This window comes from Oryctolagus cuniculus, chromosome 14 (genome assembly GCF_964237555.1).
Source record: "Oryctolagus cuniculus chromosome 14, mOryCun1.1, whole genome shotgun sequence".
Lineage (NCBI taxonomy): Eukaryota > Metazoa > Chordata > Mammalia > Lagomorpha > Leporidae > Oryctolagus > Oryctolagus cuniculus.
Genome location: NC_091445.1, coordinates 97,262,104 through 97,278,864, shown reverse-complemented (window position 1 = coordinate 97,278,864; position 16,761 = coordinate 97,262,104). Strand labels below are relative to the sequence as shown.

General features: G+C 62.7%; 2 protein-coding genes and 1 pseudogene across 27 annotated transcripts in view; all 3 read right to left on the bottom strand.

The window, feature by feature from the left end:
• Window positions 1-2,402: 2,402 nt before the first annotated feature.
• On the bottom strand, window positions 2,403-4,194 carry LOC138845264 (calcium-binding protein P-like). Its single transcript, XM_070056958.1, has one exon. The coding sequence runs from the start codon at window positions 4,192-4,194 to the stop codon at window positions 3,490-3,492; it is 705 nt and encodes a 234-aa protein (XP_069913059.1). The 3' UTR covers window positions 2,403-3,489.
• Window positions 4,195-5,313: 1,119 nt separating this feature from the next.
• The window catches only part of LOC103346006 (palmitoyltransferase ZDHHC11), a 50,369-nt gene continuing 38,921 nt past the window's right edge, over window positions 5,314-16,761 (bottom strand). For 6 of the 26 annotated variants that reach the window (XM_070056943.1, XM_070056932.1, XM_070056933.1 and 3 more), the window contains 3 exons: window positions 13,027-13,055; window positions 11,940-12,021; window positions 9,598-11,310 (listed from right to left, as the gene is read on the bottom strand). In XM_070056943.1, coding sequence (XP_069913044.1) covers window positions 11,079-11,310; window positions 11,940-12,021; window positions 13,027-13,055 — 343 coding nt within the window. In that variant the 3' untranslated portion in view covers window positions 9,598-11,078. Of the gene's footprint in view, window positions 5,819-7,451; window positions 7,528-9,597; window positions 11,311-11,939; window positions 12,022-13,026; window positions 13,056-16,761 lie in introns of those variants that run through there. The other 20 variants (XM_070056948.1, XM_070056949.1, XM_070056944.1 and 17 more) reach the window with 8 other exon arrangements.
• Window positions 13,559-13,656, bottom strand: LOC138845266 (U6 spliceosomal RNA; annotated as a pseudogene).

Below are 16,761 nucleotides of genomic sequence, written 5' to 3'. Positions count from 1 at the left end.
ACTCTGCCAGCGCAGTCACGGAGCCCGCTGCGCCGGTCCCCACGCCCCCGACCGACCCAGCCTGGTTACCCGCACAGCCTCGGCAGCCATCCCACCTGCCAGAAGCGGGTGTGGGACGTGGGGCCTCTCGCGCCGGCGTGGCCGGGCCGGGCTTCCTGCAGCTCCGCCTGGCCTTGCTGCCCTGTGCGGTGGAGCTGTGTGGGCCCAGGAGCCTGCATGTATGACTCCTGTCCTGTCACTTGGGCCCAGAGCTCCACAGATCACTGCTGACGGAGCATCCGGCTGCCCGGACGCCACACGAGGCCGGATCCAGCCCACACCTGGAAGGCATGGTGTTTGTCCGTGGGCTAAGTCCTGTGCCTCTCAGGCGGGGAAGCCGATGGCCCGCGGGGTTGCGGAACAGCCCAGGCAGGAACGGGGACTTGTAGCTGGAGCTGTGCGGAAGCTGCTTGCCCTTCAGAGACACGGAGGCAGCGGCGGCTCAGCCTGCTCTGCTTTGGCCCGCTGGGGTCTAAGGCACTGAGGCCACAGAGGGCCTGCTGGGGGTTGGGTGCCTTAGCTCCAGGCACAGGTGAGACACCCCCAAATCCATCAGCAGACGTGGGAGCAAGTGCAGGGGCTGGGCACGTGCACAGGGTCGGAGCTTGCGGCACTGGGACGTCCAGGCTGCACACGGGGTGCCCCGGGCCACAGCCAAGGCTGCTTGCCATGGTGGTACCGGCGTGGCCAACAGCGTCCCCTCAGGAGCAGCAGGGCCTGAGCTCAGGGAGAGGAGGGGTTGCTGGGAGCTGGAAGTCCAGCAGGGGCAGCAGCCGAGGCCGGGGTCTCAGGCAGGGTGAGGCGGTGTCCTGGGTGCCCGCAGCCGGGCTCCTGTGGGGGATCCTGAGCTGAGCGCGGTGTGCAGCCACCACAGGCGAGCCCCCATGCCCCGCTGGGCCTCGGGGCAGTCCTGGCAGGCAGCTGGGCGGCAGCTCCGGGAGGCACTGGGGCACAGGTGTGCTGGCATGGCTGAACGCACACGCGTGTCTGCATGCCTGTGCAATTGCCCGCGTGTGGGCTGAGACTCGCTCTGCTCTGAAGGACTGCTGGTCGCTGCCACGGACCAGGTTCAAGTGCAGGCTCCGCTCTCGTGCACCCTGCAGGGAGGGAGGGGGCTTGGCTGCTGTTGAGAGTGGCCTGAACTGGGCCAGAGCCCTGGATGTGGCCTTAGCACGTGTTAGCCCTCGCCACGGCCACGCCACGGCCACTGGGGGAGAGGAGGGACGCAGAAGCACCGCAGCAGGGCGGTGTGGATGGGAGCCTGGAGAGAGGATGGTGTCCCAGAGCCTGTGCTGGGAAGGAGGGTGGCGCCGGCGTCAGAACAGAGGACGCCCGCGGGCGGGGGCTGGGCTAGGGGACCCAGCCTGGCAGCCGCCACGGAGATGAGGTCCCAGCCTGTTCCAGGTGGACCAGAGGAGGACAGTCACACTGCGGACGCGTCCAGAGTCCAGGGTGTCTGGGCACGCGGAGCGGGAGGGAACTAGGGACAGCCCTCCTGTCCCCCTGTGCCCCAAGGGCCTGCTCTAACCTGGATCCTGGTGCAGTCGGAGCCACCCCTGTGGTCGTGGCCCTGAAGCCAGGGCAGTGCAGGGGCGGGTCAGGAGGACTCGTGCTGCTCGGGCCCTGGACGCTGGGCTGCCCTGGGCCTTCCACCCTCACCGTGGAGCTCTGCGGGGGTGGGTGGGAGGCGTGGTCCAGGCCCCACGGCCCAGTCGGGGCACCGCTGGCTCAACCTCAGCCCGAATGGTTCCAGAAAGAGGGCCCCGAGGCTCCCTGGGTTCAGTGGGCTGCTCATCACAGTCGACAGACGGGGCAGCTGGGTTCCCGTGTGGCCACACACTGAGGGCACCTGCTGGGTTCCTGGGGTCTGGAGCAGGGACCCACTGATGGCTGTGGGTGAGCAAGCAGCCCGGGTGCAGCCCCAAGACTTGAGCAGTGCCTGGAAGGCAGGGGGCGGGGCACTGGGTGTATCTGCTGTAGACCTCAGCCCAGACCGAGCACGTGTGCCCAGAAACCTGGACATCAGCTCCCCGCATGGCTCTGTCCCGTCTACACATGGTCCCCTCCCAGGTCCTGCTGGTGGGGGTCTCTTGGTGGTGAGCTCGGCTTTTATCTGTCACAGTCGGGCATGTGGCACGGCTGAAGAGCGACGCCCGCCTCTGTGGCTCCCGCCCCGCATCTGCCTGGCGCCTGACCTGTGTGTGTCCTGCCAGGAGTGCGGCAGCCTCGCCCGTGGGTCGTCTCCTGGGGCCCCGCGGGCTCGTCCTCACGCCCCTCTGCCCTCGCCTCCATTACCGCACAGCCCCTGCCGCATTCCCAAAACGGCTTCCAGTTACTTTCCAGTTTCAATGTCTGCAGCCTGATGCTTAACCAGAGTTTAGTTTACAAATACATTTCTTACTTCCAAAACCTCCGCTTGGATCACCCACAAAACGTCCTCATGAGAAGGCCCTTGCTTGTTTCTGTGCCTCCAAAGCACCCACCTGTAAATACTTCAAATAATTTCAGGGCTGACGTTCCTGGGGATCCAAGTTGACTTTCTGTTCTCTCTGTTTCTGCCGATTTCCACTCACGATGGAGTTTTCTTGGTGAGCTCTGACTGGGAGCTTATTTTGGTTGACTGAGAACTCTTAAAAATTAGGCTGCGGCGTGGTGGGGTCCCCCCAGCGCCCCAGGGCGTCTTAGAATCCCGTGTGCAGCTCGGGCTTTTGGCTCCCGGCCAGGCCTCAGGGGTCTCCCCGCCCTGCACCCGTGCTTCCGGTGTCCCCATGCCCCCCCACCCCGCGCCCCGCGCCCAGCCACGCAGGGCTCCTCACTCGGACGCCAGAGGCAGGAGACCCGCATCTTTGCACAGCCGACTGCTGGTGGGAACGGCTCACGGGGCAGACGTGAAGCCCGCCCCCCCTCCAGGTCAGCCAGGCTGGACCCACGGCACCGGCTCAACACCTGCCCTGGTACCTGGCGTTCTTGTGGCCACAGCTCCTCAGCCGGCCCATTCCCGAACCTGTCCTCTGGGCCTGGGAGTCCGGGTGGGCAGCAGAGCGCCCAGCTGAGGCCTTCGCTTGACAGTTCCCATGGCTGACTGCGGGGCCCGACTCGCGTGAGCGCTGTGGGCCCGGCCGTCTCCACCACGAGGCCAGGGAAGCAACGCTGGGTGCGGGATGGCAGTGCTCCCAGAACAGCAGCAGTCCTGGGGGCAGCGCCGGCCTGGTCAGCCGGGGGGAAGTGGAGAGGCAGGGACAGGAGCAGCCAAGGCTCCCGGCTGCAGCGGACAGGAGGGCCCCAGCTTTGGGCTGGGAGGCGGCAGAGTCGGCCCCTTTGCACATCGGTGCACCGAGCAGGGGCCTGGGCGGGCGGGTGGAAGGCCCAGCCTGCCTGGGGAGGTCACCTCAGTGCCTGTGTGTCTCAGAGGGCAGGAAGGATTGGGGCCACCTGTAGCACGCTCAGTTCTCAGTCGTATCCTGTGGTGGGCACGGCCCCCAGCTGTCCCGTGGTGGGCACGGCCTCCTGATATCCCATGGTGGGCATGGTCCCCGGCTGTCCCGTGGTGGGCACGGCCCCCGGCTGTCCCGTGGTGGGCACGGCCCCCATCTGTCCCGTGGTGGGCACGGCCCCCGGCTGTCCCGTGGTGGGCACGGCCCCCGGCTGTCCCGTGGTGGGCACGGCCCCTGGTTGTCCCGTGGTGGGCACGGCCCCTGGCTGTCCCGTGGTGGGCATGGCCTCCTGATATCCCGTGGTGGGCACGGCCCCTGGTTGTCCCATGGTGGGCACGGCCCCCATCTGTCCCGTGGTGGGCACGGCCCCCGGCTGTCCCATGGTGGGCACGGCCCCTGGTTGTCCCGTGGTGGGCACGGCCCCTGGTTGTCCCGTGGTGGGCACGGCCCCCAGCTGTCCCGTGGTGGGCACGGCCTCCTGATATCCCGTGGTGGGCACGGCCCCCGGCTGTCCCGTGGTGGGCACGGCCCCCGGCTGTCCCATGGTGGGCACGGCCCCTGGTTGTCCCGTGGTGGGCACGGCCCCCGGTTGTCCCGTGGTGGGCACGGCCCCCGGCTGTCCCGTGGTGGGCATGGCCTCCTGATATCCCGTGGTGGGCACGGCCCCCGGCTGTCCCGTGGTGGGCACAGTTTTTGTAGAAAGATCAGCTCCCCACCACATGTGGCAGGCTCAGCTCCGTGGTACCTGCTCCCCTGCCAGGGGGATGGTGACGCTGATGACCGAGGACCGTGAGCGAGGGGACTCCTCTCCTGGGACCACACACGGTGGACACTGGTGGGTGCCGAGTGATGCAGCAAGGGGCTTTCGGAGGCCAAGGCCTCAGGCAGGGCCTGTGAGCTGGTGGGGGGCTCTGGACGGAGGGCGCAGCTGTGGGGAGCTCGCCTCCTGCAGCCGAAGTCCAGTCTGAGCATGGCACCCGCCAAGTGTGGAGACCTCAGCTCCACTGGTGTGCGGCTGGGGTGCACCTCCAGCCGGCGAGGCGTGGCTGCCTCTCGTGGACTCACCCACAGTTCCACACTGTCCTCCCCAGCTGAGCAGGGCTGGCCCCGCCCCGCCCTGAGCAAGCTGAGGGGTGAGTGTCGGCCGCCAGGCTCTGTCCTACTGTCCTGCTGTGGACCGTGCACAAGGGCGCACAAAACCCTCGTGTGCATCTAGAAAGATAAGCCGTGAAGGTTCAGTGACAGCTCCGGGTGAGGCCAGAGAGCAGCGAGGGGGCAGCCCGTGTCCTCTCCCCTCGCCCACTGCCCACTGCGGGTGGGGCCACAGAGCAGCGAGGGGGCAGCCCGTGTCCTCTCCCCTCACCCACTCCACCGCCTCCTGCTTGTTTGGGAGCCCCGTGCCCGTGCGGCTTTTGCTCCACGCGACGCTGCGCTGGCCACTGCGCCGGTGGCCACCTCGGCCGTGTGTCACTCATCTTAGCCTGGGTGGGACTCTGCGATGGCCCCCACTCGTGGCTACATGAGCCCATCACACCTCTTCTTGTGACCCAGGAGCGGAGCTGAGGGCCCCGGGCTGGCCCGTGTGCCCTGGAGCGGCCATGCCGATGTGTCCCCCGCAGGCTGTCTCCAGGGCACTCGCCTGCAGGGGACGGCACCTCCGAGCTCTGGGCTGCGCCTACGGCTCCTGCGCCCGCGGCGTGGGGGCGGGGGCACGCCTCACACGTCCGCCAGCTTCGCGTCCCCTCTCTCCTAAGTGCCCATTCGACATCTGTCTGTTTTCTGATTGACCACAGCCCAGATGTTGATGCTTTCCTGATTCTGGGTTTAAGCTTTCACTTACTGGTGTTTTTATAGCTGGTTTTAATTTTGCATCCATTCCTTTGCGAGCACTGCCTGTAGGCTAACCCTCACTTGGCGATCCTCGGCTGCCCTGAGGACGTGCACTTGCTGTCCAGTGTTCGCGCTTTTTAAGGCTTCTGCCGTCTGTCGGCTCTGCAGGAGTCAGCCTGCCCTGTGTCGCTGGAACTGAGAGCAGACTGTCCGTCCCAGGTGTCTGCCACTGTACTGTGCTGGCTCCAGGGTGCACGTGGCCTCTCCGGGCCGCCCCGGGCCGTGCGAGCTGTGAGTCGTCGTCCTCTGGCCCCGTCGGCAGCTCCTCACCACCTGTGCCCGCACCGCCTCCCCCGCTTCCCCGTCCTGAGACCCCGACCGCGTCAGACTTCAAGCCGGGCCCTCGGCCCCCTCCTCAGCTTGCATTGCTCCAGTTCTCGTGCTGATCCGAGCTGCTCCGGAACCGTGTGCATCGGGCATCTTTAATCTCAGTGTTGGCCGGCGCTCGTCCCAATCTACCGGAAATGTTAAAGGCGGGATTTGGTTCCCTTCCTCTACTCCGAACTCCATTCCTCCCTGAGCCGAGTCCCCGCCCCTGTGGTTTTGGAGCCTTGTCCTCCGCCCGTCTTGCGCGTCTTTCCCACCGCAGCGCCCGCCGGTGCAGGGGGCACAGGGCCCCCCACTCACTTCTCCACAGGACTGCTGGCTTCTCTGTAGCCTCATTTGCAAGGAGCCTTGAAGGCTTGGGGTGAGGTCAGTTCCTCCCCGTGCGTGCCCAGTGCAGAACCAGGCTGTGGTAGACGCCTGGGGACTGTGGTCACCACCTGGCACCGAGCCAGCCCAGCGGGGACAGCCCTGGTCACTCTGGGGTGCAGGCGTGCGCCGGCTCAGCCCTGCTCTGAGGCCCAGCCACCAAGCGCAGCGCTGCCTCGGGCGGCCGTCAGGAGCCCACTGTGGGCTCCACACGGCGGCTGTGTCCCGAGCCCGGGCTTCTCTCCCCACCTCTCCCAAGCCGAGTTCCAGGCTCGCAGCGCCGTCAGGGCAGAGGCCAGCTGCAGAGCCTCCGGCTCCCTCCCGTGCTGCTCTGCCGAGGCCCTGGCACTTCCTTGTCCTGGATGCTCAAGAATACTGGAGCGCACATGGACACACACACGCACACACACGCACACACACGGCGCTCCTCTGCTCGCCGAGTGCTGGTGGCCCAGTCTCACTCGCCCGCACCGGAGGGCAAGGTGGGGGCACCCGCTGCTGTGTGTCAGCAAATGGACCCCCTCTGGCTCTCGGGGCGGCCAGCGCCGGGCGCGGCAGTCCCCACTGCACTCTGGGCATCCTCCAACCCTCCAGCCAGCGCACACAGGCCAAGAGCTTCTCTCCTAAAACGCCGTCGCTGCTGGAAGTCCTCGGATCAGTGTACTCGGGACAACTGATTCTCAGCAGAGACCCTGAGCACAGACGGAGGCAGTGCGCGCCGAGCCGACCACCAGAAGCCCACTTCTGCCCGCACAGCTGCAAGGCTGCAGGTGGACACAGGCCGCAGCGTGCGGCCCCCGCCGATGTATCCAGAGAAGTGTGTGGACTCTCCCCTGCCGATTTGAAAATATTTACAGGGCCAGCACTGTGGTGTAGCAGGTTAAGCCGCCGTCTGCAGTGCCAGTATCCCTTATGGGCGCTGGTTCGAGTCCCGGCTGCTCCACTTCCGATCCAGCTCTCTGCTGTGGCCTGGGAAGCAGCAGAAGACGGCCCAAGGGCTTGGGCCCCTGCACCCATGTGGGAGATATGGAATAAGCTCCTGGCTCCTGGCTTCGGCCTGGCCCAGTCCTGGTCATTGTGGTCACCTGGGGAGTGAGCCAGCAGATGGAAGACCTGTGTGTGTGTGTGTGTGTGCCCATCTTTCTGTAATTCTGCCTTCCAAATAAATAAATCTTAGAAAACATCAGCCCAGCTCTGGCCAGTGCAGCCATCTTGGGAGTGAGCCAGCAGATGAAGACCTCTCTCTCTCTCTCTCTCTGTAACTCTGCCTTTCAAATAAATAATCTTTTTTTAAAAAGGAAATAAAATATTTAGCTCTCTAAACAACACATACTCAGTTCTCTACCAAATCAGGCTTGGGCAGATCCCGGCAGGACCAAAGCACAGAGCACGCACCTGAAGCCAGCCCTTCCTTCTCAGCGCAGCCTTCTGCGGTGGGCCGTCCTGGGTCTTGCTCGTGGTGGTCTGGGACCTACAGAAAGAGAAGCCGTGAGGAACGTGAGGGCCGGGCCGTCCACGGCGAGTGGACAGCGGCCGTCAGTTCCTCACTGCGTCCTGCACACTCGTCACAGCGCAGACGGTGATGGGACCGCCACCACGGAAGACGCCTTCTGCACCTGCACCTGCAGAGCCACGGGCGTGAGCTGCACAAGATGGGGCAGCCCTCGCGGACGCAGCCGGGGACGCAGCCGGTGCTGGGGGAGGGACAGGGCTCCTGACGGGGTGATCAGTCGGGGAAACGCAGGCTGGGCGGCCAGGCGCTTGCCCACTGCTAAAAATTTCCTGCGTGTGTAGGCAGCAATAGGGTGTGTGCGTCCATGCGACAGCCGTGGGGGCTGTTGGTGCGAGCAGGGAATCTAATCTTGGTAGGGGTGGGGCAGTGGCAGGATACCAGAAGGTATTGCGAATAAAACACAAACTTGAAATAAAAATTAAAGCATGGGAAAGCGAGGTAAGGACTGGGTTAGACCCGGGAGGATGAGGCGGCAGCTGTGTTGCAGAAGGAGGGGCTGCACGCCGTGAAGATGCAGGGGCGCTGAGCAGTGACCAGGTCCCACACAGTGGACCCTGAACGGGGCCGGGGGCCGTCCGCGAGGCGACAGGAGGCGGTGCTGGCGTGCTCGGCACACTGCAGCTACCAGGCGGCGGCAGCTGCAGGCCAACGCGGCACCTCCGTGCACGACGCCATCCAAGTCCATCTGCGCGCTAAGCTGTGTGGATTTTAACTTTTTATAACAGAGCCGGGTGTATTTTACAGCAGTGACAAAATATACTATTATCTACAAATGTTATGTATTCATGACATCCAACATTTTCTTAATTTTTTTTATTTTTATACTCTTTGGTTTGTCTTGTAAGCCTTTTTAAGTTGTTATAAATCTCCCCAAAACACCCCCAATGTGCATATAAGTGAACCCCAGAGCTCACACCCCTGTTGTTCGGGACTGTGCTGGTGGAACTGTGCACAGGGAGACGCGTGCGCAGTGTGCAGGGGCCAGGGCAGCTCCCAGGAGCAGCGAGGGCCCTGTCCCTCCAGCGCCAGGGGCCACGTGTGTCAGCTGCGCTGGGCACCCTGGGGGCTGCCACAGAGCTTTCCTGGGCACCCTCTGCAGATGGGACCAGCAGGTGTTTCCCCAGCTGTGCTGGGCCTTGGAGGGTCCTTGTCAGGCCCACACTGACCACAGAGGTCACAGAGGGGGGATGTTTGGAAATGTCACAAGTGAAGGGTGCTAAGCCCACGTGAAAACCCACACTGCCAGTGGGGTGGGACAGCTCCTGCAAGCAGCACCCCATCCCCAGGTCCCAGCATGCAAAGCAGCAAGAAAACCTGGAGAAACCCCCTGAGTGAGCTCACAAGCCGAACGTCCCAAACGTGCACCAGGCAGACGGGAGCCACGACAGGAACCCAAAGTGTCAGGACCACAAGACAGACAGAAACTAAAAGGGGCCACACAGGACCCCTGGATCTGCTTAGCCCCGTAACCAGCACAGCGCTCCCTGGAGGAGCCGCAGCCGCCACCAGGCCGGAGGAGGGGCCAGGCACCACGCAGACCACTGAGAGACACCCAGCAGCCCCTGGGGTCACCTCCAACACATGGACACGCGCCTGGCAGGGGCGGGGAGGAAGACCGGGAAAGGGGTGTAAAACCATTCACAGAAGAATGGCTGAGGCTCTCCAGATACAACGGATCTCACAGACACCATGACTCCCCCTCCCCAACGTGAGGACTAGGTGACCCCCCCACAGGACAGGACAGCCACCGACTCCCCTCCCCCCGTGAGGACGAGGTGACCCCCCACACACACAGGACAGCCACCGACTCCCCTCCCCCCGTGAGGACGAGGTGACCCCCCCCACACACAGGACAGCCCCCGACTCCCCTCCCCACGTGAGGACGAGGTGACCCCACACATACAGGACAGCCACCGACTCCCCTCCCCACGTGAGGACGAGGTGACCCCACACACACAGGACAGCCACCGACTCCCCCCCCACGTGAGGACGAGGTGACCCCCCCCCACACACAGGACAGCTACCCATCGGGTGACGTCTGTCTCCCAGAGCAGAGGAGATCTGACGACTACATCCAGAGGGAGACGGGGCCGGCAACGCGGCGCGCTTGCTACGCTGGCATTGGTCAGAGCAGCTTCAGGTTCCAGGGCTCTGCTTCCAATCCAGCTCCCTGCGAACGCACCTGCTAACAGGCCTGGGTGGGGTCCCGGCTCCTGGCCCCTGGGTTGTGGTCACTTGGGGAATGAAGCAGCAGATGAAGGACCCGCCCCGGTCTCTACCTCTCTCTCTGTTGCTCTGCCTTTCAGGTAAATAAATAAGTAAATCCTCAAACAACTGTAACACTGAGTGACCTTTAAGAGCCAGGCATTCACAGGTGGACGCCTGGAGGACGAGCCCGCATCCCGGGCAAGGGCGTGACTCCGGGCGGGGCAGCAGCTGCCCCCTCCACCCCGCCCCGCCTCCCCCTCCTCTGAGCAGAGACTGGAGCCAGGTCCACAGCTCCTCCCACAACGCCCTCCCCACCTCCCTCTCCCAGAGGCAGCATCCACCCCCATCCTTACTAAGAAAGGGGCTGAGCCGGCAACGCCTCCACGCTGCCGGCCAGGCCCTCTGACGCCAGAACCCAGGTGCACCTCGTGGTGCCAGCCCCTCCCAGCTGCTGCGCTGCCCCCAGGGCGGGAGCCCCGTGTGGGGCTGGGTGTCAGAGCAGCAGGATCACCCACAGGTGATGAAGCAACAGTCGCAGGCTGGGTCGGGGCCCAGGCTGGCCATCATTACCAGATTGCAGTCACCCCGGCTGCTCTGGCCAGCCTGAGGGTCGGGCTTTCCTGGCCGTGGACCGGAATCGCCTAAGTGGAGTCACAGACAGCTGGTGTCCTGCCCCAAGCACCAGCGCCTCCCAGCAACACGGCTCAGCGCAGCTGGGACCCCAGGTGCCTCGCCCACCGGCACGGCACACGCCCGGCACACTCACACACACCGTCACCCATGTGCTTCCTGCTTGTGAAAATCTCAGACGTGAGGAAGCTCGGGAGCGCACAGCGCCCACCACGTGCCCAGCACGGAGCCCCCCTTCCTGTGCACCCCTGCTGCAGCCGGGGGCTGGCCGCACAGAGCCGCACATGGTGTGCCCTCAGCCTGCTCCTGCCACACATCCAGGCCACACACACAGACACGTGCTGCCTGTCACGTTCTCTCAGGTCTGCGCCACGGCCGTGGCCGAGAGCGGCAGCGTGGGTGGTGCGGCTACAGAGCTGCTGCTGCCGCCGCCCCAGTGGGCAATGCCGAGATTCTGGGCCCAGTATGGTGGCTGCGGAGCAGAGCTTTGGTGTTGGTCCTGAGGATGCAGCCCCCGTGCGTGGGGCCAGTGCCCGCGTGAGAACCAGCGTGCACTGACCACAGTCTCTGTGCTCTGCTGCATGGGTGCCACCAACCAGGAGGCAGAGGTAGTCACCAGACACCGCACCAGCCAGTGCTGTGCCGCTGGCTCCCCAGCCCCCAGACTAAGATCAGCGTCGGTTCTTCAGCTGTCCAGGGCTGGTATTTTTGTTACAAAAGCCTGACTGGGCTGGGACACCTGTAGACTTGCAATGGGTCGAAAACTCAATTTGGGAGAGAGAGGAGCTTAGAGCCAGGACTGGCCAGCAGCCTTGCCCTGGATACGGGGGCGAGCAGGTGGGCTCACCGTCAGCCTTGCCCTGGGTACAGGGACGAGCAGGTGGGCTCACCGTCAGCCTTGCCCTGGGTACGGGGACGAGCAGGTGGGCTCACCTGAGCCTTGCCCTGGGTACGGGGACGAGCAGGTGGGCTCACCTGCGGCCTTGCCCCGGGTACGGGGACGAGCAGGTGGGCTCACCTGCGGCCTTGCCCCGGGTACGGGGACGAGCAGGTGGGCTCACCGTCAGCCTTGCCCCGGGTACGGGGACGAGCAGGTGGGCTCACCTGAGCCTTGCCCTGGGTACGGGGACGAGCAGGTGGGCTCATCGTCAGCCTTGCCCTGGGTACGGGGACGAGCAGGTGGGCTCACCGTCAGCCTTGCCCCGGGTACGGGCATGAGTAGGTGGGCTCACCATCAGCCTTGCCCTGGGTACGGGGACGAGCAGGTGGGCTCACCGTCAGCCTTGCCCCGGGTACGGGGACGAGCAGGTGGGCTCACCTGAGCCTTGCCCTGGGTACGGGGACGAGCAGGTGGGCTCACCTGCAGCCTTGCCCTGGGTACAGGGACGAGCAGGTGGGCTCACCTGCAGCCTTTCCCTGGGTACGGGGACGAGCAGGTGGGCTCACCTGCAGCCTTGCCCTGGGTACTGGGACGAGCAGGTGGGCTCACCGTCAGCCTTGCCCTGGGTACAGGGACGAGCAGGTGGGCTCACCTTCCGGCACGAGGAGCTGTCCGTGCTGCTGCTCGAAGTGGAGCTCCAGGAGATGGGTGGCTGCAGCGGCCTGGGCGTGGCTCTGCGTGGAGGGGAGGGAGAGGGGAGCGCGCGTGGGCACAGAGGCCGCTGAAGGCTGGAGCTGGGGCAGGGGCTCCCGTGCCTTCCCTCTCATCTGCAGGCCCCTGACGACACAGCACAGGCATCTGGACCAGGGCCAACTGGAAAGGCCTGGGCGCTGGGTGCGGGGCGGGGGTGGAGAGCAGCCTCCCCCGACGGACAGAGCCCACGCGTGCCACTGAGGGGCCTGTTCAACTCGGGTGTGTCTTCCATCTGCTCTGGCCAACTTGCCTCCCTGCCTCCCAGTGATCCCACCACAGGCGAACAGGCCACAGGAAACACCCCCTGTCAGCTACCACTGGAAAGAGATACTGGGCAAGTCCTCCGTCCTGGATCTGCCCAGGTCTAACCGCACCCACGGGCACACAGCGGCATCGCCTGCTCCAGGTGGGCCCTGCTCTCTAACGCCAAGGCTCCGGGCCTCCAACAGGCACAGCCCCGAGCGCAGGGCTGGGCTCAGCCCTGCAGAGGGCCCTCTGGCCAACTGGACCCATCACTATCACATCGTGGTTTCTCTCCTGACCGAACAACGCTCAGGATGTGCTCTTTACGGGTGGTGTGGCCCAGTGCTGAAGACGCCAGCACCCCACACCGGAGGGCCTGGCTTCCAGTCTCGCTCCCTGCACACCCTGCGAGCCAGAGGAGAGGCTCAGCTACTTGGGTCCTTGCCACTCCCGTGGGAGGCTCAGATTCAGTCTTTGGGCCCTGGCTTGGGCCTGGTTAAGCCCTCGGTGTTGTGAGATTTGGGGCCTGAACCAGGAGAGAGCAGCTTTTTCAGTTGAGAGTCATCCTGCCTCTCTCAAATTAATAAAATTCCTTAAGATGTGTGCAAGATTATAGAAGTATATATAATGCGCAAAAGCCTTCAAAGGGAATAAGAATATTTTCTGCTGTGTCACCTAATCACCCCTCCCAGAGGAGTTCTTTCCCCACTGCATCAGGAGAGACCGGCAGTGTCACGACTCACCCACAGAACGTGGTCCTGGGGCCGTCAGGCTGGGGAGTGAAGGGAGATTGCAAAATGAGTAAAGTTGTTGTCACACAGAACTCAAGTCCACCCTCGGTCAGCTTTGAGTAAAGGGACCTCAGGGGCGTGGCCCCAGGTAAGGGTCCCGCAGGGCAGGGCAACCCCTCCCCCACTGTGTGCACCTGCTGGTCTCTGTGTGAGACCCCGTGAGGGGGTTTGCTGCAGTACACGGTGCTGCCACGGTCCACCTTCTGTGGCACGCGTGGACCCCAGTGTGAGGGCATCAGAAGATGGGGGACATGAAGGAGGAGCCCCTCTAGGTGACCCCGAGAGCTCCCCCACCCCCTCCACCACACAGGAACAGCCAGTGTCTCCCACGAAGCAGAAAACGGCCTCCCGGACACCGAGCCTACCGGAGGCTCCAGGCTGCAGGCTGTGAGAAGCAGAGTTCTGCTGCCGATCGGCCGGGCAGTGTTACCTTGTTAGTGACGTCCAGGGAGATGGGTAGGTTCTGAGGTTGGTTGGTTTGTTTTTCAATACGGAACGCTTCACGGACTTGCACGGCATCCTCGCACAGGGGCCATGCTAATCCGCTCTGTATTTTAGTAGAGGTGCTGCCGACGCGAGCGCGGTTCTGAGGTTTTTCAGAAGCTGCCCTAGCGCTGTGCTCAGCTGTCCTCACACAGTCCCACTGAGCTCCCCCCAGGAAAGAGACTCCCGAGGCCTCCGTCCTCTCCAGCATGCACGGGAGGCTCCTTGCCTTGGCTTCTCTTTTTCCTAAGATTTACGTGTGTGTTTGAAAGCCAGAGTTACAGAGAGAGAGAGGGAGAGACAGAGATCTTCCACCTGCTGCTTCACTGCCCAAATAGCCACAATAGCCAGCCAGGGCTGGGCCGGGCCAGGCTGGAGCCAGGAACCCAGACCTTCCAGGTCCCCCACGTGGCGCAGAGGCCCGAGCTCCTGGAACACCTCCTGGTGCTTTCCCAGGCCACGAGCAGGGAGGGGGGTCAGAAGCGGAGCAGCCGGGGCTTGCAGCCAGCGTAATCTGTTAGGTCAGGATGCCAACCCCGCCGTGGCCTTTCTGATGGGTACGGGTATGCAGTGGAGTCCAAGTGCGGCTTTAGTTTGCATTCCCCTAACGTCAGATGCATGCTGAGCACACTGTCCTGTGGTGTCCACCTTGGTGAGGGGCTTCTTCAGGTCCTTGGTCTTTTTCCTTACTGCTGGGTTTTGAAAGTCCTTTCAATACTCTGGATACAAGTACATGATCTGCAAATGTTTATTCTAGTCTGAATCATATTTTTATTGTATTTTTAAGATGTATTTATTTAAAGGCAGAGTTAGAGAGAGAGACAGAAAGAGAGAGATCTTTCACTTGCTGGTTCACTCCCCAGGTGGCTGCACTGGTCAGCTTTGGGCCAGATCAAAGCCAGGTGCTTCTTCCGCGTCTCCCACGTGGGTGCGGGCCCGAGCACCTGGGCCACCTTCCGCTGCTTCCCCAGGCCACAGCAGGGAGCTGTCCTGACGCTGCAGGTGGTGCTAGACACTGGTCCTAGGTTTTTATTGTCTGAATAGCAGCCATTGAAGAGGGAATGTTTCCCATTTTGATCAAGTGCAATTATTATTCATTTCTTCTTCAATATGAAGTAGTTGGTGTCTTGGCAAAGAAGACAGCGCCAGTCCCCAGGTAACAAAGATGGTGCTGTTTCCCACGGGGACATTTCTCTTCAGCTGATCTTGGGTTAAGTTTTCCACTAAGGTTTTCTTGGTATACGGTTATCCAAGCATCATGACATCACGTACGAACATGATCTGCCCCTCCCCTGACCACAGTCCCTCACCGACTGGCCAGAAGGGAGAAGGTTTGTTTCTGGAATGTCTGTTCCTTTTTTCTTTCTTTTTTTTAAAGATTTATTTACTTACTTGAAAGGCAGAGTTACAGAGAGGCAGAGAGAGAGAGAGAGAGGTCTTCCACCTGCTGGTTCACTCCCCAGATGGCAGCAGTGGCCAGAGCTGTGCTGAATAAAAGACAGGAGCCAGGAGCTTCTCCTGGGTCTCCCACATGGGTGCAGTTCCACTGCTTTCCCAGGCCACAGCAGAGAGCTGGATGGGAAGTGGAGTAGCCGGAACTCGAACCAGCACCCATATGGTTGGTGGCACTGCAGGCTGTGGCTTTACCCACCACGCCACAGGGCCGGCCCCTGGAATGTCCATTGTGTTCTGTTGATCTGTTGTCTACACTTAGGCCAGTATTCCACTGCCTTACTTGCAGGAGTTCATGATAAACTGTGAGGTCAATTTATTCTGTTTGCAAAATTATGTTGGCTATTCTGTGCCTCTGAATTTCCATATATGTTTGGGATCAGCTTGTTGATTTCCCTCCCCCCGCTTTTTTTTTTTAAGATTTATTTATTTGAAAGGCAGAGTTACTGAGAGACAGAGGCAGAAGCAGAGAGAGAGAGGGGGGGAGAGAGAGAGAGAGAGAGAGAGAGAGAGCGCCTCCATCTGCTGGTTTGCTCCCCAAGCAGCCAGGACGGCTGAAGCTGGGCCAATCTGAAGCCAGGAGCCAGGAGCTCCATCCGGGTCTCCCACACGGGTGCAGGGTCCAAGCACACGGGCCATCCTCTGCTGCGTCCCCAGGCCATCAGCAGGGAGCTGGATGGGAAGTGGAGCAGTCAGGACTCGAACCAGTGCCCATATGGGATGCCGGCGCTTCAGGCCAGGGCGTTAACCTGCTGCACCACAGTGCCGGCCCCTGTTGGCTTCCTTTTAGGAAAAGAACCAGCTGGGAATTGACTAGGGAGTGCTAAGCCTGCAGGTGGATTTTGGGGACTTTTCTCCACGGCAACCCCGGGGCTCCTGGTCGGTTCACCTTGCGTCCTTGCCATCACGGTGAGCTTAGTGTCGTTCCCAGAGGCTGTGTAGCTTTCAGTGTACAACGTGAACACTTGTTTGCTGAGTTACTTCCGACGCTACTGTGACTGCTTCCGTTTTCTCTGCCATGTTTGGACTCCTCGCTGCTAGCAAACAGCTACAGAACACAGCCTTGTCCATGGGCGTTGTACCCACGGCTGTGCTGAGCTGGCCTCTTCCTACCAGTCTGTCGCCATGGCTTTCGGATTGCGCTTCTCTCACGGGAAGGCAGTGGGGCTTCAGGTCTGCTGGCCCGTGGCCCGTCTCCCCTCCAGCCTAAGGACAAAGCTCCGCTCTGGCTGAGCCGTGAGTCAGGGTGCCCTGCTGCCTCCCGGGTGACGGAGTCTCCCAGTCAGAAGTCGACGTGCTGCATCGAGAACCTTCTGAGGACGGACAGCATCCTGCGACTGTTGTCCCTGCTTCTCTTATTATCTGTGTTGACTGATCCCAGAGCCGACACCACGCCTGCATGCCTGGGGTGACCCCCACTGATCCACGCGGCACCCACAGGATCGGGGCTCAGAGCAGTGCTGGCCAGGACTGTCCCAGCAAAGCAGAACGTCTGAACAGGGTCTCCTGTGGCCTCTGGGCGCCGCAGTGAGGTCTGGGCTTGGACAGACGGGCTGATGGGTTTCCACAGCGTGGTAGCAACTCACTGAACGCGAGGAGACACTGAAGGCCGTGCCTCCACTGTCCCTCGCACAGAGGTGGTGCCGCCCCTTCCTGGGTCTCAGGGACTGCAGGGGGCTTTCCCGGAAGCCCTGCAGGAATGGGCAGAAGAGCCCCTCCCACATAGAAGTGCAGTCCCCGCAGCCTCAGAAA